This window comes from Schistocerca gregaria, chromosome 2 (assembly GCF_023897955.1).
Source record: "Schistocerca gregaria isolate iqSchGreg1 chromosome 2, iqSchGreg1.2, whole genome shotgun sequence".
Classification (NCBI taxonomy): domain Eukaryota; kingdom Metazoa; phylum Arthropoda; class Insecta; order Orthoptera; family Acrididae; genus Schistocerca; species Schistocerca gregaria.
The window spans coordinates 244580335-244604569 of NC_064921.1; the positions used below are offsets into that span (position 1 = coordinate 244580335).

The 24235-nt window shown below is 38.9% G+C and overlaps 1 protein-coding gene across 1 annotated transcript in view; it reads left to right on the forward strand.

The window, feature by feature from the left end:
• LOC126336775 (mediator of RNA polymerase II transcription subunit 14) overlaps positions 1-24235 on the forward strand; it is a 173038-nt gene that overhangs the window by 140858 nt on the left and 7945 nt on the right. Inside the window, exons 24-27 of the mRNA XM_050000788.1 lie at positions 6442-6600; positions 10362-10496; positions 10717-10851; positions 20715-20975. Coding sequence (XP_049856745.1) covers positions 6442-6600; positions 10362-10496; positions 10717-10851; positions 20715-20975 — 690 coding nt within the window. The remainder of the gene's footprint in view (positions 1-6441; positions 6601-10361; positions 10497-10716; positions 10852-20714; positions 20976-24235) is intronic.

Below are 24235 nucleotides of genomic sequence, written 5' to 3' on the forward strand. Positions count from 1 at the left end.
TAAAAACTTTGAGGTTCGCCGATGATGTTGTAATTCTGTCAGAGACGGCAAAGGACTTGGAAGAGCAGCTGAACGGAATGGACAGTGTCAACAAAAGCAAAACGAGGATAATGGAATGTAGTCAAATTAAATCAGGTGATGCTGAAGGAATTAGATTAGGAAATGAGACACTTAAAGTAGTAAAGGAGTTTTGCTATTTAGGAAGTAAAATAACGGATGATGGTCGAAGTAGAGAGGATATAAAATGTAGACTGGCAATGGCAAGGAAAGCGTTTCTGAAGAAGAGAAATTTGTTAACATCGAGTATAGATTTATGTATCAGCAAGTCGTTTCTGAAAGTATTTGTTTGGAGTGTAGCCATGTATGGAAGTGAAACATGGACGATAACTAGTTTGGACAAGAAGAGAATAGAAGCTTTCGAAATGTGGTGCTACAGAAGAATGCTGAAGATTAGGTGGATAGATCACGTAACTAATGAGGAGGTATTGAATAGGATTGGGAGAAGAGAAGTTTGTGGCACAACTTGACTAGAAGAAGGGATCGGTTGGTAGGACATGTTTTGAGGCATCAAGGGATCACAAATTTAGCATTGGAGGGCAGCGTAGTGGGTAAAAATCGTAGAGGGAGACCAAGAGATGAATACACTAAGCAGATTCAGAAGGATGTAGGTTGCAGTAGGTACTGGGAGATGAAGAAGCTTGCACAGGATAGAGTAGCATGGAGAGCTGCATCAAACCAGTCTCAGGACTGAAGACAACAACAACAACAACAACAACAATGGATATGAATTATTAGTTTTGTTCTACCATATTCTACATCCATTCTGTCTTTATAATCTCTCCTGTAGTGTTGCTAGCTCTTTCTTCCAAAAGGACCCACTTTCTCAATAAGAGTGATTATTATGTTCATTCATAGCAGAAGTGATTCATGTTTGTCCAACAAGTAAGTGAAGTTTTATTGGGTTTCGCATTTTCTTCTATGTTGGTGCAGGTAGTAGACAGATCTCATGGGCATTTAGTGGGCTATATCAGTGGTCTATTACTTAGTGTTGTTTGGTACTCACATGGAGGTTTTAGGTTCAGTTCCCAGTAGCTTAATTTTATCTTTCTTGTGTTGAGGAGGTTTGGAATGGGATCCATTCAGTCACGTGAGCCAAAGAAGAAGCCACTTGAATGAGGAGTGCCAAAATTGTCACGCAAGTTTTCCAAGTGATGTTGAATCAAACGGCTTGCAATTACCTGGAAACCAAACAATACTTAATTATATATCTACACATCCTATACAGATAGTGGTAGAACAGATGTAAGTTGTGAAACTGTTTACACCAATCTCTTGAAACAATTGATGCCGTTAACTCTGTCATCCAATTCACTTTGCACGTCCTGAAATATTATGGTATTAGAAATTCCAGTATGGAACTAAGAGAAATAAGCAAAAGCAGTGAGTCTGCTGCAGATGAATTGCAGGTGATGTATAGGGATATTAGACATGTAGAACATCGGATTAGCCTTTGCTCTTTTCCTAGGGTAAATACAAAAATGCACTAGTTGGCTCACCACTGTTTCTGAGAATACGTAGCACACATGTCTGTGTTATGTCATGTTCTTATTCCTCTGGTTATTTTATTAATGCCAGTTGCATGCTTTATGACACCAGGGTAAATCCAAATCAAGTGGTACAATAAAAATTAAGGTGGTTTCTTGATCATTTTTAAATATTAAAATTTTTTTTATATGTGGTTACCCTATATTTGAGAAGTTCAAAACAGGTTGTCCCCCCCCCCCCCCCCCCTCATTTGTAAGCACGCGACGATGTTTCAATTTAGAGCCATTAGCAAAAATATGAATGTCTCTGCACTGGTTTAAGTTACAACATTGCAATTAACATGATTGTTTTTAGAAAATTGTCCTCTACAACATTGTCTATTACACAAAATACCCAAAATTTAAAAAAAATAGCCAGTCAAAATTACCTCCGAAGTTTGGTATCCAAATTTTCAAAAATACACTTTTTAGACCCAAAAATAACAAATAAGGAGTGATTTATGAGTGTCTATTTTTTTCCTATAGTTAGATATCATACACTACTAGCCTCATATAGAGCAAGAACACTTACAAATGTTTCCTTAATTTTTTGTGAATTTTTGCAATTTGAAAATTTTTCTTTTTTGTAATGTTTGGGTTAATTATCTCATGTGGAACTGAAAATAAAAATATGATTTGTGCACAGTTTTAACACCTATATGATAGCAACATACTGTAAAAATTTCAACATTGGTATATGACTGTGAACGAAGATATGAATTTTTGAAATGAGCAAATAATTCGCATTACTCTACAACTGGTCTTATGGCTGTTGCCTATTCATGTGTGATATTAGTGGTATATAATCTATTATTATTGAAGTAAGGTACTGAATTGTGTACAAAAAGTGGAAACCTCAGTGAAATTAACATTTATATTATTTTGACATACTTAAAATAAATATTTTCAATTAACATCCTTCAAGATATGACTGTCCCTAAACCTGTTGGTGAATGTTAAGAACACTTACTTCTGCAGACAGCTTCTGTGACACAGATTAAGACCTCCCAGTTGCTGTCGTAAGTTCAAGCACTGAAAGTTACCTTAAAACATTTTTCATTGGTATCCAAACTTTGTCATTAGTAGATTTTTTCAATGATGTTCTTGGGCCAGCAGGGTGGTAAAAATGCACAAAAATTTCATTGTCTTCCAGACTTATTCTTTCAACCTCTGCAAAATCACCACTGTCCATCATACACACATGCCACTACGTTATTCAATGTTAAAGACAGAGATGTAATTTTACTGACACAATGACCCTCATAAATTTCGGTTTCTGATGTTACAAAGCATCGAACTAAGTTTTCTGCAATGCCAAGGAATTTGTGGAAATGCCTTGTTCCATCTATTGCTATACAATTTTCAAATCTGGTTTGAAGTGTTGTTTTCATATGCAGAACCACTTCGTCTTTCTTGATCAGAAAACAGGTAATGCCTTTAATATTATCCCTGCAAAAGAAATACATATCCTGTACTGTGAGAATTTGGTCTGTGGTTGGTCTTTGTTAGCTGGATTTACTTCCTTCACATTTTGTTGTACCTCCTACTCCATCACATGAATTTTTACCATGGCAGGATGCAAAAAAAAAAAAAAAAAAAAAAAAAAAAAAAAAAAAAAAAAAAAAAGTGCCATTCAGCCTCCAACCAAAAGTCTACTTTGTGGTTGCACAGATTTGAAAAATTCTTTTTGTTCTTATACTGACTACCACTTCCATCTGAAAAGTATATCAGCTTCTGAACCTTGGAAAAATTCTCTTTTTTGTAGTTTATTACATACTTTTGAAACACATGTACAGCCAAAGTGTTTTGCTCCAAGTAGTCGCTTAGAATGCAAATTCAAGAACTGCAAACTTCATCTTTCTCTTTTTTAAAGTAGAGAATAAATGGATGCACTTTTGCCTGGTCATTGACCCAGTGGTACCCTTGTATTGCATCCTGAATCACAAATGTAAAATTTTCTGCAAAATCATCTAGCACTATGCATTCAGTTTCATGAAGTTGTGCTCTTTTGTACTTCAAAAACTTACTTTGGGTTTTAGAAACATAGTGGCGACTTTTGAGTTTTTGTAAGTTATCACTTAAAGATTCCAGGTACTCTTTTTGAGATTTAACCACTGTTATCATTTCTTCCCTGTCAGTTGTGACCCACTGTTTGAGGGTAATACTGTCTGGCATTTCGTCTTCATATTCGTGCAACAATTCAATAACTGTTTCCTTACCAGGGTATTTATTGCACAAACTGATCTTGCGGTCATAACTGTTAGTGTCACAGACCATTAAATGTAGTAACTCTTTGTAGTTAAGATCACTGAGTTTTGCACCCGCAATCATCAGTTTGACATTTTGATGATATAAACAAACACATATGGAGTGCGTCCCTGAGAATCCAGCCAAAATACAACACCTAGGTCGGAGATCACAAAATTTTGACCTTCCAGTTTTGTATCCAGCATGAGAATTTTTGAAAACTACATAAAGTACATTTAAATTTGACAGCACTAGTAGTTTTTGCTTTGTTACTGTAACTCCATTTATAACAACTCTTTCACTATCTTTGCAACCTGGGCACATTCTACTGTTTTCATCATCTTCAAAAATCTGTCCTGGATCTTTTTAATTGTTTCTTCATTTATACCTACTCCTTTCTTCTTTCCAAAAACTGGAAGAATGCCTTGCTCCTTCACTGGTTAGTTTAACCAAATGATGAGAAATGTTGAATCCATCAACTACTTTTTCTCTTGACTATGAGTCAGGGAGCAAACTTAAAATTTTAACTTTTACTCTTTAGATGTCACTGAACATTTAATTATTAATTTCTCTATTAATCTCAAATATTAAGTGTCAGACGATGCTAGTTCTAGGTTTTCTTCTTCTTTAGAAATAATGTTGATATCTGTATTATTAAAGCACAATTCCAAGGCTTTTCTCAATTTGTCTGAAATTCTTTGTACCTTATTGTCAATAGCTGTTTTTCTTTTTCTGCTACTTAATTTTATTAGTTTCAAAGCAGCTCGTCTAACTTAGAACAAGCAAAATCCAATATCCTAACAGCTTCCTCATTAGTAATGTAAATGTCATTAACGAGGGTACCTGATTCTTGTTCTGGATTCACAACAAATATTTTTGAGTCACAATTTGGACACAGGGAATTTCCAGGAATCACATTACGTTTCCATTGGGAAGCTGTTTCACTCTCACATAACAAGGACAGATTTTCAAGTTTTATTTCCCCCAAACCTTTAGTAATAGGCTTTTTATGAACTTTAAGTGGTTCACAGCACTTTCTTCCAAAAATGTGGTTATACATACTTCAGAATATATTTCTTCTCATGATACTCACAGACTGATGTTACAAAAGAACTTACTCAAAATTTAAACAAAGTTTGTCTAACTTCATCAAAGTCATTGACATTTTTCAAGTGTTTTGATACTGAACTGTGAACTGTTTTGTGACACATTTCACTTGCTATCTGTCCAACACAGCACTGTTCATCCATGTTATTGCATTCCAGTTAATGTCTCAAAATTAATTACAAATTACACACAGAACAAAGCCATAACTCATTCGACACACTCGATGAAGTATGTACATCCACTCTAACAGAGGTTTCACAACAGACTGACTACAATAATACCACACCCAGCAATGACAATAAACCTAAATGTAAATGGGCATTTTTATTACTATAGAACAAAAGCGCAAGCTCCTGTTGTCTAATATTGCATTATTAAAAATAAATAAATTAATGAACATTGGGTGATAGTGTTGACTAAATATGTCACAGTTAAATTTTATTCCAATGAAACAATAAACCATTTAAATAGGCAACAGCCATAAGACCATTTGTAGAGTAATGCGAATTATTTCCTCATTTTCAAAAATTCATATCTTCGTTCACAGTCATATATCAATGTTGACATTTTTACAGTATGTTGCTATCATATAAGTGTTAAAACTGCACACAAATCATATTTTTATATTCAGTCCCACCTGAGATAACTAACCTCAAACTTTACAAAAACGAAAATTTTCAAATTTCAAAAATTCATAAATAATTAAGGAAACATTTGTAAGTGTTCTTGCCCTATATGAGGCTGGTAGTGTATGATATCTAGCTATAGCAAAAAATAGACTCTCATAAATCACTCCTTGTTTGTTATTTTTTGGCCTAAAAAGAGGATTTTTGAAAATTTGGATACCAAACTTTGGAGGTCATTTTGACTGGTTATTTTTTAATATAGGGTATTTCGTGTAATAGACAATGTTGTAGAGGACAATTTTCTAAAAACAATCACGTTAATTGCAATGTTTTAAATTAACCCAGTCCGGAGATACTCACATTTTCGCTGATGTCTCAATACTGAAAAATCGTCACACGCCTACAAATAAAAATGGCCGCCATGCAGTAAAGGTGCAAGATAAATTATTTTAAAAAACTGTTTTGAACTTCTCAAATATAGGGCAATCACATATAAAAAATATTTAAAAATGGTCAAGGAACTATCGCTGGACCACTTCATATTTGACCCACCAGCTTTCTGCAGGAAGATAAAGGCTTCTGTTACTAATCCTTATGGAGATCTTACGGACATTATGTATTGAAAGGCCAACAGTTTGTCACCTGAAGATGTGACTGTAATCTCGTGAAACTAGCCATGATTAATAAATCTTTTGACACAGGTATTGCAGTTTTCATCAGTTCTAATATATTATCACAGCTGTTGTTGCTTCCCATACCAGGTAATTTATAACAGCAAGATATGTTTATTATAAATTTATTTTTAATACTAACCATGTCGCATTTACATAACAAGTTTCTCTGAGAGCCTACTATTTATTATGAAACTGCATTTTCAGTTAACGGTTGTCCCCACAAATGAGCCAGGAGTTGTACACTTCAAAGTGGACAGTTTGCAGTGTCGAGTGTGGTTGAATCCACAGTTTATGCAGTCCCTTCACCTTAAGGTTACACCACTGCCTGACCACAAAGACCAGTGGTCTGCAGAGGAAATGCAGGTGTGTCCATTTTTATATGTTTCAATTCACTTATATTTTCAATTGATGGTGGATAAATAATTTTGTAGTCTGTTTAGTGTTGACATAGACACATTGCGGTAAAAATAGTAAGGCAATTTATTTAATATTTAATTACTGTTCTGCTTTGTTTATTATATTTTGCAGTCTCAGGCAAAACAAATGGTATCATCCATTTTTGATTTCTTACCAAGTTGTCATCAGACGATGTGAATATGTTACATAATAACTCGCCTTAGTAAGACCGGCAACAGCAGTTGCATGTTTATGCATTACTATTTAATATATTCACATCATCTGATGATGACTAGCTAAGAAGTCAAAACCAATTATGACACCGTTTGTGTTATGGTATTACAACTGATTTGACTTCTTAACAAGTCATCATCAGATTGTATGAATATGTTACATAGTAATTTACCAAAGTACAACTACAGCTACATGTTGACAAGTTACTTTGTAATATATTCACATCATGTGATAATAAGATGCTAAGAAGTCTAAATTAATTTGCAGTACTGTCACTGTGTTCTCATACAGCAGTGAGGGTGTATACACCCCGGTATTTCCAGGAAAAAACGTGGAATTTTTTCATCTGCGAGAAAACTGGATAAAAACCTAGGAATTTTTAAGAATCTTAGTAATTTTTCATTGTTTCAGTTAAATTTTTGTAATTGTGAGTGGTAAGAACTGACACTCTAACAAAGAATATCACTGTATCCTGTTACTGCAGCTAAAATAAAACTTAAGGTGCAAAGGAAATGCACCAATTACAACAATAAAACACAGTGCACACACAAGCTTCTGCCACAGAAAAATGTGTCAAGGCTTTAGGACGAAGATGCAACACTTCATAACAACAAACTGCTTCTGATGAGCATGATGTTATAACTGTTTATAAAAGGTTCTTTGAGTAGTTATCAGCGGGCTCATGCTCAGTTGAGTTGTGTGTGAGTAGTGCGTTTTCCCTCTTTCGGTTACTTAAAGGGTGGCTGTTACTATCTCGGCAGTAACAACAAGCAGCCATATACTATCAGGTAAAAACTTTTTGGCACATCCAAGCTGCCAGATTAGCACATGCACAGAGCACTCTTGAGTTGTAGATGGGAGGGGGTAGTTGCCACATGACCCATGTTTACGTTTAGTGATTTTGCTGCTTCCTCTTTGTTTACAGCTCTCATGTCAGATGAACATAAAATGGGTACCTATGGCTGAATTAAAAGACATTCACATAATTACGGAAGGCTCATTGTCTTGCAGAACAATGAAATTATTTTTGTCGGTTTGCTAAAGAAATTTGGTTTTGATTAATCTTCTCCGTTGAGGCAGTCAATTTATTTGAAACGAAGTGTTTCATTCCCCACTATTGGATAGCTTCAACTGTTTGCTGTATTTCAAGTGCATGTTTCATCATCTGGCACATATGGCATTTGCCATAACAAAGAACCAAACATGAGATAATACAATAGTGATGTTCCCAGAAAATTTACATCCCGAAAACTACACTGAAAAGCTTAATAGCAGGTTGAGGCCTACTTCATTGTGAATCTGGACATACAAATTTGCACTTTAAGCTAAATTATGCATTTTAATGTGGCTTACAAAATTCTGATGCTCTTGGAGTATTCTCTGAAGTTCTGGTTCTTTTGTGATGTAATGTAACATCACTTAATGCTTTATACATACGATCATACTCTTAACGTTTTGACGACTTAAAGTGTGAGAATGGGTCTGGGTTATACTGATTTATTTCCACAAACCGCATTCCACGCCCTTATGAGATGACTTACTTGGGGTTTGCAGTCACTCTTCTTTACTGGATAGCAGGCTGCTATAAACTCTCTTGACTTCTCCTCCGTCGAATAACGCTAGGTACAGGAACTTTCAAGCCTCTTTCTACTAGTGAAATAAGTAGCCATACAAACTGTATTGGCTTACAAAATTGCATCGCGCTCTCAATTTCAAAGCTTCAGAAAGTAACTGTTTTTGGTTGAATTCGAATTAATACTTTTATAATATGAAAATATGCAGTGTATCGTAATACGAAGATATGCAGCATACATATTGCTGCCCATCTGAGTTCTATGCGGGTGTATAAAACCTTAACCATTCAAAGGGTTGATAACTTTTACAGTTCTGAGGAAAAGTATGCTGTCACAGAAAAAATGTATTTCCACGTAAAGAACAAATGTATTGTTAACTGGGAAATGGTTTTCCTTGTCCATGTATACACCCTGGCAGTGTGCATAGTACATATTAGTCCCTTTTTCTGCTTGTTGTGGGCTCTATATTGTTAGCTCTTATAATTATACAAATTTCTGCTTGCATTTGTTTTCTAGACCTTTTAAATAAAGCTTCATCATGCATACAAAATAAGGTAAAATAAAATAAAGGATTCACATTAAATTATTCTGACTTAATCAATGAGGAATCGATACCATGTATTAATTGTGCCACTCTTCGTACGACATTTTGAATCCATAAATTTGTAGCTTTGTGTGAGGTATTGACAGTGTTGTTTTCGAAAAACTTCATGTGTTCCTGCCATTGCTTAATCACTCATTCGTAGATAAAAGGCACTAACTCAACGAAGTGACCGCACCTTTCCGAAGTTGCCTTTGTCAACTGCAGATGATGTTGCATACACTCTCCCCCCTCCCCTTGCCCCCAACCATCCTCCCGCCTCCCCTTGCCCCCAACCCTCCTCCCCCCTCCCCTTGCCCCCAACTATCCTCCAGCCTCCTCCTCCCCTCAACTCTCTCCGTTTCCCCCTCACATCTCCCCCCTCCCCCTTCTGCTTCCCCCCTCTCCCCTCCCCCTCTCTCCCCCTCTCTCCCCTCCCCCTTTCCCCACCCCTCTCTCCCCTCCCCCTTTCCCCACCCCTCTCTCCCCTCCCCCTCCTCCCCTCTCTCCCCTCCCCCTTTTCCCCTTCCCCTCTCCTCTCTCCTCTCCTCCCTATCCCTCATCCTCTCCTCCCTATCCCTCATCCTCTCCTCCCTATCCCTCATCCTCTCCTCCCTATCCCTCATCCTCTCCCTATCCCTCATCCTCTCCCTATCCCTCACCCTCTCCCTATCCCTCACCCTCTCCCTATCCCTCACCCTCTCCCTATCCCTCACCCTCTCCCTATCCCTCGCTCTCGCCCCCGCCCTTTTATGAAATTTATCTGAAACTTTTGACATATGTACGTGTCTAGTATGTGGTACTGAATAATCATTTTACAAAGTCTGTTTTAGTTGAAATTATGTTTTATATAAATTTAAAATTGAATGGAGTGGCTATTTTATGCTAGATTCAGAGCAGCGTAATAAAAATCAGTGTCCTTTACGAAGTTCCAGTTTTGTTTGCATACAAATCATGTTTATAATATGTTGATTGAACTGATGCCCTTGAACCTTTCTCGTTAATGTTCATCTGACATACTGCTGTCCACACTGTATTTCACTGTCCCTTGAATCAAGAGTTTTTAATGCTTGATAATAACTCTGAACATCACCATTTATTGCAGAAATAATGATGTATTTTAGTACTTGCACGGTATACAGCTGTACGTCATATTAATATTCATAGTGCCACAGTCTCTGTCATAATTCGTCATTTTTGTATGCTGAGCTTATATACTATACGTATATAATTTTGGTTTTATTAGGAGTCTTTGCACACTTTTGTAGCAATTTAATTTTTACTGAGATGGGTGTCATCTTCTTTGAAATTAAAATGTGTTTCAAAACATATCTTTGCAGGTTATAGAGAAGTTCTTTGACACAAGGGTTGCAGCACCTCCATACAAACCTAACTCACTCTCAGGGTTTGGTCGCATGTTGAATGTACCTTTAAATGTCCTGAAAGACTTTGTACAAATAATGAGGTTAGAACTGGTAAGTAACAGACCATGCATTAAAAGTTGCTCTATAATTTAGCAGATCAAAATTTTTACATTTCAGTAATTTTCCATTGTTTTGTCAATAACTTCAATCAAATTAAAATGTGCTGTCTACACTTCAGGAGAGTACCTTACTCTTAGAGCCTGATTTATAAAATGATTTTTTACTCCCATGTTGCTATTGATACCGTCTTCTATACGCCATGTTATTACAGATGCCCAGTCTGATTCAGCAACAGCAGTTCAAATGGGCCGTGCAGTGGTGCTTACGAATTCCACCTTCTGCTACTAACATTGTACCTGTTGGACAACCTGGTGTTCTTGTGTGCCGGAATAAAATATTGTTCTTTGTAAGTTCTAGAATTTTATTGTACTTGGAACTAACATCTTTTTTTTCTTTTATGTACACTGATGAGCCAAAACATTATAACCACCTGCTGAATTGCATGTTGATCCAGCTATGAAATGCAATTCAGAGGCAATTCTGCATAACATGGATCAACAAGTTCATGATAGGTATGCAGAGATATGAGGCAACATTCCCTGGTGGTGATTTTTGTACTGGGGCAGACACCTAATATGATGCCAGATGTGTTCCATCAGGTTCAGATCAGGCAAATTTGGTGACCAATACACCACTATCGTGTTCCTCAAACCACTGTAGCATGATTCTGTCCTTTTGCATGATTCTGTCCTTTTGCATGATTCTGTCCTTTTGCATGATTCTGTCCTTTTGCATGGAAGTCATCTGCCTGGAAAATAACCAACGCTGGTGAGGGAGACATCAAGCATGAAGTGATGCAAAACACAACAATAATGTTTAAGTAGTCCACATCTGTTGTGGTGCTTTCATTTACTGCCACAGATCCCATGGAAGCAATGACTGTCCCACACAACATAATAGTCACCTCTCAAGCTTATGTCTGTGGCCACAGTGGGTATTTCAAGCAGCTATTTGCAACGATAATGGCATATTCGAACATGACAATCACCCTGGTGTAGCAATAAACATGATGCCTTTGACAATGCAACACATTTCCATTGTTCCACAGTCCAATCTTGATGATACCCTCTCCATTGTATTCATAATTGACCATGTTGTTGGGTCCATATTAGAACAAATGGTGCTCATTTGTTGCCGAACCACATATCCAACTATGTTTACTGAACAGTGTACCTCAACGCACTAATGCCTGCATCACCATTGTACTCTGTCATCAGATCTGTTACAGGTCGTCAACTGCCCTGCTTTACAGATCAGGCAAGCCTTCAACCTCCATATTTTGTGATGAGGTGTGGAATCCTACTTGTTGTTTCACCATTCTTCAACCACTTTCCTTAAGTGTTCACCACATTAGCAGCCAACCATTTTGTCATTTCTGATATGCTCCTGCCAACTGCTGGGCCATATCAGTCTGTCCTTTATTAAAGCCATGTATGTCAGTGGGTTTCCCAATTTATGGCTTGTATCATCACTAGAATTATTTCCCATTTATCTCTGCTCAGCTTGTATACTCTCCTTATCATGACACATACCTGCAGTGCCAGTTGGTGGTAATCAATATCATGGTGGGCAGTGGTGATAATGTTCAGGCTCGTCAGTTATGTTGATGTATTAGGGTAATTAAAATGGTCCCAAATTAAAGATTATCGACATAAGAGATAATTTATGGCATGGTTGTTGCAGGCTTGATCAGTTATCTTTGTTTTAAATATTGTCAGCCTCTGAGACTGAGAGGGAGCTATGGGAAGCCAGAAGAGAAAATATTAAACCTGCTTGGTTCTTGATTGTACTGGTACTGTCAAGTGTTAACCCACTCAAAGTTTATTGTATACATATTTATATGCTCCAAAATTAATACTTGCCTGGCATAATATAATTGCTGGCCAGCAAGGACACCCATGTTAGTTAATGTGGATAGAGCTCCACTGCTAACAAAGGAGGGGCCCAAAGATAAACTCTGTTTCAGAATGTTGTTGATACTGGGAAAATGTAAGTGTACATGTTGCATGCTTGCAAGTTATTAGAACAAATAGCAACATAACATTTTAGAAAATATTCCGTCAGTGGTTAGTGAACGATGATTGGAGTAAAATATTAAAATTAAATAAAACCGTAATAACACAGATGTCAAATGAAGTGGATGTCTGTGTTCTCACAGATTGTTCTCCATCCACTGCCACCAGCCGCCATCATGGGCCCTACAGCCTGAAGACAGTCTAAATTATAGACCGAAAACCAGTTGCCAACCAAAATAAACATCTGTTTCCATCAATACTGTTTTTCTGAATTTTAAAAAGTAAAGTTTCTTACTAAGTACTGTATGAAATCATAAATTCTATACTGAATCTTAGGGGTTTTAAATTGTGGTTGCATCAGTTGCTTCAGTAGATTCTGCTATCAATCCATGGAACTTCCTTGCCATAAAATCGATGGCATAGTGTCAGTGTTCTGGCCATTTTCTTCATTGCTGCTTCAAAGTTCCAGCAAAATTAACAAACTATGGCAACAGAATTTCAAACTTCTACAAGTACATCATCTGTGAAGCTTTTTGTCTGGCCCTTCAACTTTTACACTTAAAGATTTTTAGAATGGGGAACATACGTTCTTCTGAAATGTTGTCAACAGTGTACCCTGTTTTTGATTATTTATCAAAATAAGACATTGGATAAGAGACGTAGGTTAATTTTTCATGACAGTTTCTACTAATTCACACTTAATCTTACTTCTGTCTCCATTCTACTTACTTAAAAAGAAAATATAGTTGATATTCTACAGTGATTGCAAATGGATGCAATACAGACTGCATCTACTACCGGAAAGAGAGCCCATGACTTTCCCGTCATCAGCTCTAGACAGCTCACATAGTTAATTCTGGTATTCACTATCATTAGAAATATTTCAGGTGAGCCATTACTAAATAGTGTGAAGATGTTTGGTGTGTGGAGGTAAAAACACTGTGTGAGAGCAAAAAGTTTCGTCAGGTAACTCAAAGTTCAGCTGCTACTCCTTTACTTAGATTAGATTTCCTTTTCATTCCAATTGATCCTTGGTGAGGTGATCCTCCAGAGTATAGAACATATCAGAAAAACAAGAATCCACAATAAATATTTACACTGAAAACCAAAAATGCTAAAATACCTTACACAGATTCCTTGTAAATGATTGTCATGGATGTGGAATAAGTCAAAAACATTTTAAACATATTCATTTAAAAGGTGATAAATTCTTAATTGCAGAACCATTTTACAACATATATATACAATAATCACTTTGCTGCACTGAGTTTGTACAGAAGTGAGAATGTATTAATACTCACATTATTTGATGTAATTAGTAACACACACTCATACCAGTTGATTTTACTAAGAACTTCAGCAGTGGAGTAAAAGAAGTGAGCCACAAATAAATCTTTTAGGATTGTCTAAAATTGAAGTTTGTTGATAGTTAAACTTTTTATAACTGCTGGAAAGTTATTGATAATGTCTGCTCCTGAATAATTGACACCTTTTTGAACCAAAGTAAGTGGCTTTAAATATATGTGAAGATTATTCTTATTTATAGCATGAATTTCATGAATAGAGCTGTTGCTTTGGAAAAGAGAGATATTGTTAATGGCAAATTTCATCAAGGAATAAACCTGTTTGGAAGCAGTAGTCAATATCTTTAGGACTCTAAACAGGCTTCTGCAGGATGTTCTTGAGTTCACACCACCAATATTTCATATTAAACAATTTTGGAACCAGAAAACTTAAGCTTGGCTTGATGAGTTACACCAATCCCTTATGACATTATGGAATAAAAGTGAGCATAGTATGTCAGCTTTTTCATTTTTATATCCCCTATACATGACAGCATTTGCATTGCTGATAGAGGTTTGTTTAGGCACTTCAGCATTGTGCTCCTCCCATTTGAATTTACTATCAAGTTGTAATCCCAAGAATTTAAAATTGCCCACTTCTTATATTTGTTCTTTGTCTTTTTTTACAAGGAATTGGCTAGGAAGCATTTGTTGGTGCCCATGAAAATTTCATGTAGCAGTGTTTCTGAAACTACACTTAATTTGCTATTTGATATGATGTTTGTATCATCTGCAAACAAAACAAGCTGAGTGTCTGGTAATGTTACTGTTGAAAGGTCATTGATATAAACAAGAAAAAGTAATGGTTCTTGGATGGAACATTGTAGGCAACACATGCAATTAGTTTCCAGTTGGATGATGCCTGATAGCTTAATACATGTCTCTTTCCTAATGACACACTTTGTTTCCCGTAAGAAATAGAAGATTTGACCATTTTGCAGCATTTCCTGTTACACCATAATATTCTAATTTACTTAAAAGGATATTGTAATTTACAAGGTGAAATAGCTTTGAGAGATCACAAAATATGCCAGTAGCCTGTAATTTATTGTCTAATGAATTAATTACATTTTCACTGTACGTGCAGGTAGCTTTCTCAGTGTCAGAACCCTTTATAAATCGGAATGTGACTTTGACAGTACACTATTTGCTGTCAGGTGGTTTCTAAAATTTTTGAGTATTTCTTGCAAAAGTTAAATTAGACGGAAATTTGATGGTATTTCCTTATCTCTTTTCTGAAACGGCATATTTTAACCATTCAGGAAATGTTCCATTGATAAACAACTGGTTACACAGATACCTTAATATGTTACTAAACTCAGAAACACACTCTTCAATTAATTTTTGTTGATGTTTTATTGTACCCGCTATATTTTTTTTATTCTAAAGATTTTATGGTGGACATAACTTCTATTGTGATAGGGAGGGTCATATTCATATTATTGAAGATATGTGTAATGACTGATCTTAAGTACTCCATGGGAGCACCTGCCGGACCTTACAACCCCATCTTCGTGGTAACAGTTTTGAAAGGGGTGTTAAAAAGTTTTGCAACACTGAACACACGTATTACCGATGTATCATTTACTCTCAATGCCATCTGCCCCTCTTCTAGTGTGGTTTAACCAGTCTCCTTGTTCATTATGTGCCATATTGTCTTTAGTTTGTTGTCTGATGTGATTATTTTTTCACATAATGTATTTGCTTGTCCATATTATCAACTTCAATATTTTGCTGTATATCTTGTAATGTGCTGTAGCATGAATATCGGAACTGTTTCTGACTGACAGACATGGCTTCCTTGTTGTTTTACAAGATACCTTTATTCTTGCATAATCCCTGGCTTCTAATCTGGGTTAGTTTTGATGAAAAACGGTATTCAAAAAAGGTAAGTATTATCCACATCTACATCCATACTCCGCAAGTCACCTGACGGTGTGTGGCGGAGGGTACCCTGAGTACCTCTATCGGTTCTCCCTTCTATTCCAGTCTCGTATTGTACGTGGAAAGAAGGATTGTCGGTATGCTTCTGTGTGGGCTCTAATCTCTCTGATTTTATCCTCATGGTCGCTTCGCGAGATATATGTAGGAGGGAGCAATATACTGCTCGACTCTTCGGTGAAGGTATGTTCTCGAAACTTTAACAAAAGCCCGTACCTAGCTACTGAGCGTCTCTCCTGCAGAGTCTGCCACTGGAGTTTATCTATCATCTCCGTAACGCTTTCGCAATTACTAAATGATCCTGTAACGAAGCGTGCTGCTCTCCGTTGGATCTTCTCTCTCTCTTCTATCAACCCTATCTGGTGCGGACCCCACACTGCTGAGCAGTATTCAAGCAGTGGACGAACAAGCGTACTGTAACCTACTTCCTTTGTTGTCGGATTGCATTTCCTTAGGATTCTTCCAATGAATTTCAGTCTGGCATCTGCTTTACCGACGATCAACTTTATATGATCATTCCATTTTAAATCACTCCAAATGCATACTACCAGATAATTTATGGAATTAACTGCTTCCAGTTGCTGACCTGCTATTTTGTAGCTAAATGATAAGGGACCTATCTTTCTATGTATTCGCATCACATTACACTTGTCTACATTGAGATTCAATTGCCATTCCGTGCACCATACGTCAATTTGCTGCAGATCCTCCTGCATTTCAGTACAATTTTCCATTGTTGCAACCTCTCAATACACCACAGCATCATCTGCAAAAAGCCTCAGTGAACTTCCGATGTCATCCACCAGGTCATTTATGTATATTGTGAATAGCAACAGTCCTATGACACTATCCTGCGGCACACCTGAAATCACTCTTACTTCGGAAGACTTCTCTCCATTGAGAATGACATGCTGCATTCTGTTATCTAGGAACTCCTCAATCCAATCACACAATTGATCTGATAGTCCGTATGCTCTTACTTTGTTCATTAAACGACTGTGGGGAATTGAGAATGACATGCTGCATTCTGTTATCTAGGAACTCCTCAATCCAATCACACAATTGATCTGATAGTCCGTATGCTCTTACTTTGTTCATTAAACGACTGTGGGGAACTGTGTCAAACGCCTTGCGGAAGTCAAGAAACACGGCATCTACCTGTGAACCCGTGTCTAAGGCCCTCTGAGTCTCGTGGACGAATAGCACGAGCTGGGTTTCACACGACCGTCTTTTTCGAAACCCATGCTGATTCCTACAGAGTAGATTTCTAGTCTCCAGAAAAGACATTATACTCGAACATAATACGTGTTCCAAAATTCTACAACTGATCGACGTTAGAGATATAGGTCTATAGTTCTGCACATCTGTTCGACGTCCCTTCTTGAAAACGGGATGACCTGTGCTCTTTTCCAATCCTTTGGAACGCTTCGCTCTTTAAGAGGCCTACGGTACACCGCTGCAAGAAGGGGGGCCAAGTTCCTTCGCGTACTCTGTGTAAAATCGAACTGGTATCCCATCAGGACCAGCTGCCTTTCCTCTTTTGAGCGATTTTAATTGTTTCTCTATCCCTCTGTCGTCTATTTCGATATCTACCATTTTGTCAACTGTGCGACAATCTAGAGAAGGAAGCACAGTGCAGTCTTCCTCTGTGAAACAGCTTTGGAAGAAGACATTTAGTATTTCGGCCTTTAGTCTGTCATCCTCTGTTTCAGTACCATTTTGGTCACAGAGTGTCTGGACATTTTGTTTTGATCCACCTACCGCTTTGACATAGGACCAAAATTTCTTAGGATTTTCTGCCAAGTCAGTACATAGAACTTTACTTTCGAGCTCATTGAACGCCTCTCTCATAGCCCTCTTTACACTACATTTCGCTTCGCGTAATTTTTGTTTGTCTGCAAGGCTTTGGCTATGTTTATGTTTGCTGTGAAGTTCCCTTTGCTTCAGGTACTCTGTAATCTGCTTTTTGTCACTTTTGCTAAACAGAAAAATCTTCCTACCTTTTTTAATATTTCTATTTACGGCTGAAATCATCAATGCAGTAACCGCTTTATCATCGCTGATTCCCTGTTCTGCATTAACTGATTCAAATAGTTGGGGTCTGTTTGTCACCAGAAGGTCTAATATGTTATCGCCACGAGTCGGTTCTCTGTTTAACTGCTCAAGGTAGTTTTCAGATAAAGCACTTAAAAATATTTCACTGGATTCTTTGTCCCTGTCACCCGTTATGAACGTTTGAGTCTCCCAGTCTATATCCGGCAAATTAAAATCTCCACCCAGAACTATAACATGGTGGGGAAGTCTACTCGAAATATTTTCCAAATTATTCTTTAGGTACTGAGCCACTACAGCTGCTGAGCCCAGGGGCCTATAGAGACATCCAATTACCATGTCTGAGCCTGCTTTAACCGTGACCTTCACCCAAATCATTTCACAATTCGAATCTCCGTCAATTTCCTTCGATACTATTGCACTTCTTATCGCTGTAAACACGCCTCCCCCTTCATTGTCCAGCCTGTCTCTGCGGTATACATTCCAATCTGAGTTTAGGATTTCATTACTGTTTACATGTGGTTTCAGCCAACTTTCTGTCCCTAGTACTATATGGGCGTTGTGACCGTTTATTAATGAGAGCAGTTCTGGGACCTTTCTATAGACGTTCCTGCAGTTTAATATTAGCACATTAATACTGTTATTCCCTGTTGCATTTTGCCTACTCCTGTCTTGCCGCGTGTCAGGAGGCGTCTTGTCGGGCCTAGGGAGGGAATTCTCTAACCTAAAACAAACCCATGTGCACTCCACATGTACTCCGCTACCCTCGTAGCCGCTTCCGGCATGTAGTGCACGCATGACCTATTCAGGGGGACCCTACATTTCTCCACCCGATAGCGGAGGTCGAGAAATTTGCACCCCAGCTCTCCGCAGAATCGTCTGAGCCTCTGGTTTAAGCCTTCCACTCGGCTCCAAACCAGAGGACCGCGGTCGGTTCTGGGAACGGTACTACAAATAGTTAGCTCTGATTCCACCCCGCGAGCGAGGCTTTCCGCCTTCACCAATTCCGCCAACCGCCTGTACGAACTGAGGATGACCTCTGAACCCAGACGGCAGGAGTCATTGGTGCCGACATGAGCAACAATTTGCAGTCGGATGCACCCAGTGCTCTCTATCGCCGCCGGTAGGGCCTCCTCCACATCTCGGATGAGACCCCCCGGCAAGCAGACAGAGTGAACACTGGCCTTCTTCCCCGACCTTTCCGCTATTTCCCTAAGGGGCTCCATCACCCGCCTAACGTTGGAGCTCCCAATAACTAATAAACCCCTCCCCCCGTGTGCTTGTTCGGACTCTACTGAAGGAGCAGCCACATGTCCATTCACAGGCAGAGCAGGCGATGCCACACGGCCAGCCTCCACATTGACCCTCCGCCTCGTGCGCCGCGAACGCCGCTGAACCCGCCACTCCCCTTGGGGAGAGGGTGGCCCAACCACACCCGGTACCTGCGAAGATGTCTCGACAGCAGGGACAGTGGGTGAAGCTTGTAACACCTGGGGTGTACCTTGCGACGCACCAGACTCCCCACTGCCAGTACACTCCGAGGCAGCAACCCGAAGACGGCTGACCGCGGCCATCAACACGCTCAGCTGTTCGCGAACAGTGGCCAGCTCCTCCTGCGTCCGTACACAGCAGCCACACATCCTATCCATCCTAAGGAATCAATTTGCTGAAGAGACTTAATCAACTTTTAACTAGACTGCTAATTCACTAAAGGCGGCTGATTATTGACTAAACTGTGATTGCTAACCACTTCTTGTAGAAAACTATGAAAATAGCACTACCTGTCTCTGGACTGTATTCAAAACAAACACTAGCACTACTAGCACTATGACTGACTAAAGGGACACTCTGACTGTATTCAAAACAAACACGAAATCTATGGAACACTATTACTAGCACTCGACAATTAAAGCTTCCTAAAAGCAAAAACACACCAAAGAAGAAGTGACAAGTAAGAAAAATATAGTAAATACTTAAATTAAGGTAGCTCGCTGCACAGCAGACGTGAAGCAGACGGCGGTTAGGGCGACACTGACACTGACTGACTGATAATTTTAAAAAAGTGTTGTATTTCTCATTCATGCCATGAACGCTGTATACATCATTCCAGTTCATGTCTTTGAGGAGTATCTGAAAATAATCAGTTTTTTGTCTACGCACTACTGTCTTGAACTCAGATTTAATAGATTTTATTTGCTGTTTAATATTATTTTTGATTTTGTTATATAATTTTGTTCATTGGACCTTTCTATGAAGATAATGTCAGTGGTTGTTTGTGAACAATTATCTGCCCTTGTTGCAAAGTTTACAGTGGGAATTAAGTTCAATGATATTATTGCTGGCTCTAATAAACTCTTTATTAGGACAGATTTTAAGAAAGTTTACATGGAAGTCACCAGAAACCCACTATTTCTTTGTTTTTCGTTATCAAAATGGCCAGTATATCTTCAAAGTGGTTTATGAACAGATAAACAGTCTCTTTCCTGTACCAAATATTGGAAAATCTAGCAACACTTACGATGACTGGTAAACGTCTGCTACATGACAAAATACGTATATGAGCTGAAACGTATAATCACTGTTCCAAATATGGGATCCATGTTAAAACTGTAGTTCCCCCTATAATGGCTGGGTGAGTCACTTTGAAGATCAGAAGAAGGCAAGGGCACATGACATAAAGTAGAAACCTGCATAGTAAATCACTGTGAAGTTCAAACCATCTTTTGGGGTGAGGCCAGCTTCACTTCGCTGTCTAAAGCACTCAAACTTTTTCCATGTAATTACTATATGAATACCAACATATTGTTATATTTAGTAGTCATTCATTTGATCCAAAATGCCTCTGATTCATGTTACAGCTACAAATTATACGTGTGGGGGTGTACCCACCAGGGATGGAGCCACCGTCACTGGTTCTGCCTCTTGTGTATGATGTAACTACAAATGTCACACAAGTAGCAGAGAAAAGAGATCCTGGTCCAGCCACTGCACTTACAGCTGCAAACCATCAATTGAAGAGATTTGCAGAATTTGGAGCCAGCCAAGGAGAATGTTCACTATTCCCTGCAGTTCGAGACTTGTTAGCAAGTCTGGTGCTACCCTCAGAACCTCCATCACAGGTAAGGATATCTTAAATATGTTCATCCCTATTTAATGATACACCAACTTTGTTGCTTTACACACTTAAGGATGACATGGCTGTTTGCCTTATAATGAAAGATGACTTCATCAAAATGATGAATCTCGAGAAGAATGTTAAGGAGAGATGGAGATAATTCAGATCACTCAGTGAAGTTAGGTAGTAGAAGTGGTAAATGTTCTGAAAGAACAGATGTAGAGTGACTGTTGCATTGCATGTTAGTGTGTAATTCACTGTGAAAGGGAAAACTCAGGTTGAGCAGATAATATAAGCTTTTAGAAGATAGATTGTGTTGTTTATCTGCTGTGGGAGTCAGCACCGACACAAACAAGGAAGGAGAGAACTTGCAATGGCCAGCAGCAGAAATCTGAAATGATCAGTACAAAACACTTTAAGATTAATTGAACACTTTATTTCTAAAAAGAAGATAAAACATAACATAACTGGATTCCTGTTTCTCCTACATACAAGTACTTTACTCTCCATTACTTCTCACAGAATGCAGGCTAAGTAATGTCATCCTATTACTCGGTGCAGATGCTCTCGAAGTCTGAGACTGAATTGAGCCAAATAGTGACGGGTAGCTGGCTAAATGAGTGTCGACAGAGGGTGCTTATGCCATTTCACAGTACTGCAGTGGTGAGTGTGCAGTCGATGCTTTAGGACTGCACATTCCTCCCTCCTAAATGCCGCACTGTTTTTGTTTAGGGAGCCATCTTACAATGGTGAGTGGTGCGAGGAGCTGGGAGCTGCAGCTGGGACTACTGATGCCAAGCCCCCCAGCCATGCCTCGACAACCATCCTGCACTCCAATGGAAACGTTAGTTGGAAAACCCCCGAAAGGGCAACCAATATTTTCCTGAGCCAGTCAGACAAAAAACTGAGAGGGCATGAATGACAATGGCGCTGAGTCAACAGTGGGCGCCGAAACCAGTGTGAGGCACTTGAGCAGCTGCAGTGGCGAAGGCGATGGGTCCAACTCCATCGGTTCTGCAGGTGGTGCTGAAGAGGCCCATGGGGGGGCTGCACCAGCCACAAGATCCTGGTAGGATATGAATCTGGAGACAGACGATCTGCAGAAGAATCTCACAGTTGAAAAGCACAAATCTGATTCTGATGGTGGCATAACAATACAACAGGACCCTGAATAAAGTACATTCAAGTGCCCAAATTTCAAAAAATTGTTGCTCTCTCCCAGTGCTTATTGCAACCAAAAACTCTGAAAATAATTGAATCTTTAGACAAGAAGCAATACCCGTGGAATGTGGCGTGTGCAGCAACTGGAGCAGCGTGCAGTAGTGCTGGTGATGTAGAAGCTCTGCGGGCAACAGTCCGTTGAAGGGCTAGGAGCAGTATGTTGCAAGGAAGAACAGCAGTGCTTGTTCCCATATGTGGGATGCACATAGTTTGTTCATCTGTTGCCTGAACGTACTGCGCACAAATTGTTCAGCTTCTCCATTCGACTGAGGATGAAATAGAGCACTGGTAAGGCAAGTGATACCATTGGCTGTTCAAAGTTCTGAGCTGTAACCTGTGGTCCATTGTCTGTAACCAACACTTCAGGCAAACTTTCCAAGCAAAAAACAGGTGACAAAGCCGGAATGGCATACACGATGTAGTTTAGTTCATGGACACTGCAAACGGATATTTGCTAAAAGAGTCCACAACAGTAATCCAATGACTGTTCCAAAAGGAGCTAGCAAAGTTAGTATGCACTCATTGCCATGGTGATTGAGACTTTGGCCAAGCAGAAAATGTTTGTGATGGGGTCAATAGAGTTTCAACACAAGTGCAGCACAGTGACTTCATCTGTTTGGCATCCATGCCCGGACAAGTACAGTGCCAATGTGGTAACTGTTTCGTGCATACAATTCCTCAATGTCCTTGGTGGAGCAGTCGCAACACATCTTTTTGCAACATTTTAGGAAGAAGCACATGCAAATGTCCATTAATTTTGCAATAAAATCACACTTTGCTGGACGGAGAGGCTATGCTGATGAGCAAAATATTGATACGCAAAAGAATTCTGAATTTGTTTTCACTGAACAAGGCCAAGCAGTACAGGCATAGTGCAACAAAAGATTCAAGTCAGGGTCTGCTTATGTGGCCTGAGCAGTTTTCCTATAGTGCAGTGGTAAAGTCTGTAAAAGTTCGGTGTCCTGCGCATCAATCTGACAGCAAGATGATGCAGTAGCATCGAATTTAGAATCGGGACCAACAGGAAGGCAAGAAAGAGTGTCAGAATTTGCTTGCATTAGTAACAATAGGTCGTGTAGGAAAAACTACATTCACTAAGTGAGAAGATGCTCTGCACTTATGAGAGCAAACATGAGGAGAGTTCTTTTTGTGTTGCGAGCACAAAGGCTGTACACGACCAGACTTTCCACAAACAAAGCAGGTCACATTTCGCGAAGGGCAATTTTATCTTTTTTGCATGGAAAAGCAGCAGGGACACAATTTCACAGCAGACACTCGCATTGACACTTGTTTACTCAGGCCTCAGCACAGCGATCCGTTTGTACACTGTAGTTAACCAACAACAGTGTGCAAGGTCGTACCTGTTTGTCTCTTTGTATTATACTACGAATGGGAGCTACATCAAAGTTTTCCATAGTACTATGACAGGAGCCCTGATTTTCAGTAATTTGTAATGTTTGTTTCAAAGCAGGAACAGAATATTTGATAATTTGTTCACAAATTGTACTGTTTGGCACATCGTACATAAGTGCATCACGAATCATTGCATCACTATAGTACTGTCTACAGCCACACTGATAATGACATTGTCATATCAAATCCTGAAGTTCAGTCTCCCACAGATGGCATGTCTGTTCTAGCTTTTTCCATAGTCAAAAGGACTTGTAACGAGCTGCAGGAACCTTTACCAGAGCCTTGCAATAGTTGATGAAGAGGAAACTAGCAACTTTGGCCTACTAGTTGGGAATAATGCCTGAGCAAGATGATAAACCCCTGCACCAGCTGTTTACAAGACATAAGGAAGTTTCACAATACCTTGTACTTTATGTGTAGCACAGTGAGCATCGAACTGACCATAGTATTCATTTCATTCCTCTTGTTGTTTATTGAACGCTTGGAACAATGGAATGTATGGAGCTGAAGCCGTGGATATGGCTGGCTGTTGTGGCGGAGTTGATGCAGCAGTGGCTTGTGCATTAATGAGCTACTGGACTGTGGTCATCAATTGCAACATTTGGTGGTTCTGAAACTGAATAAACTGCA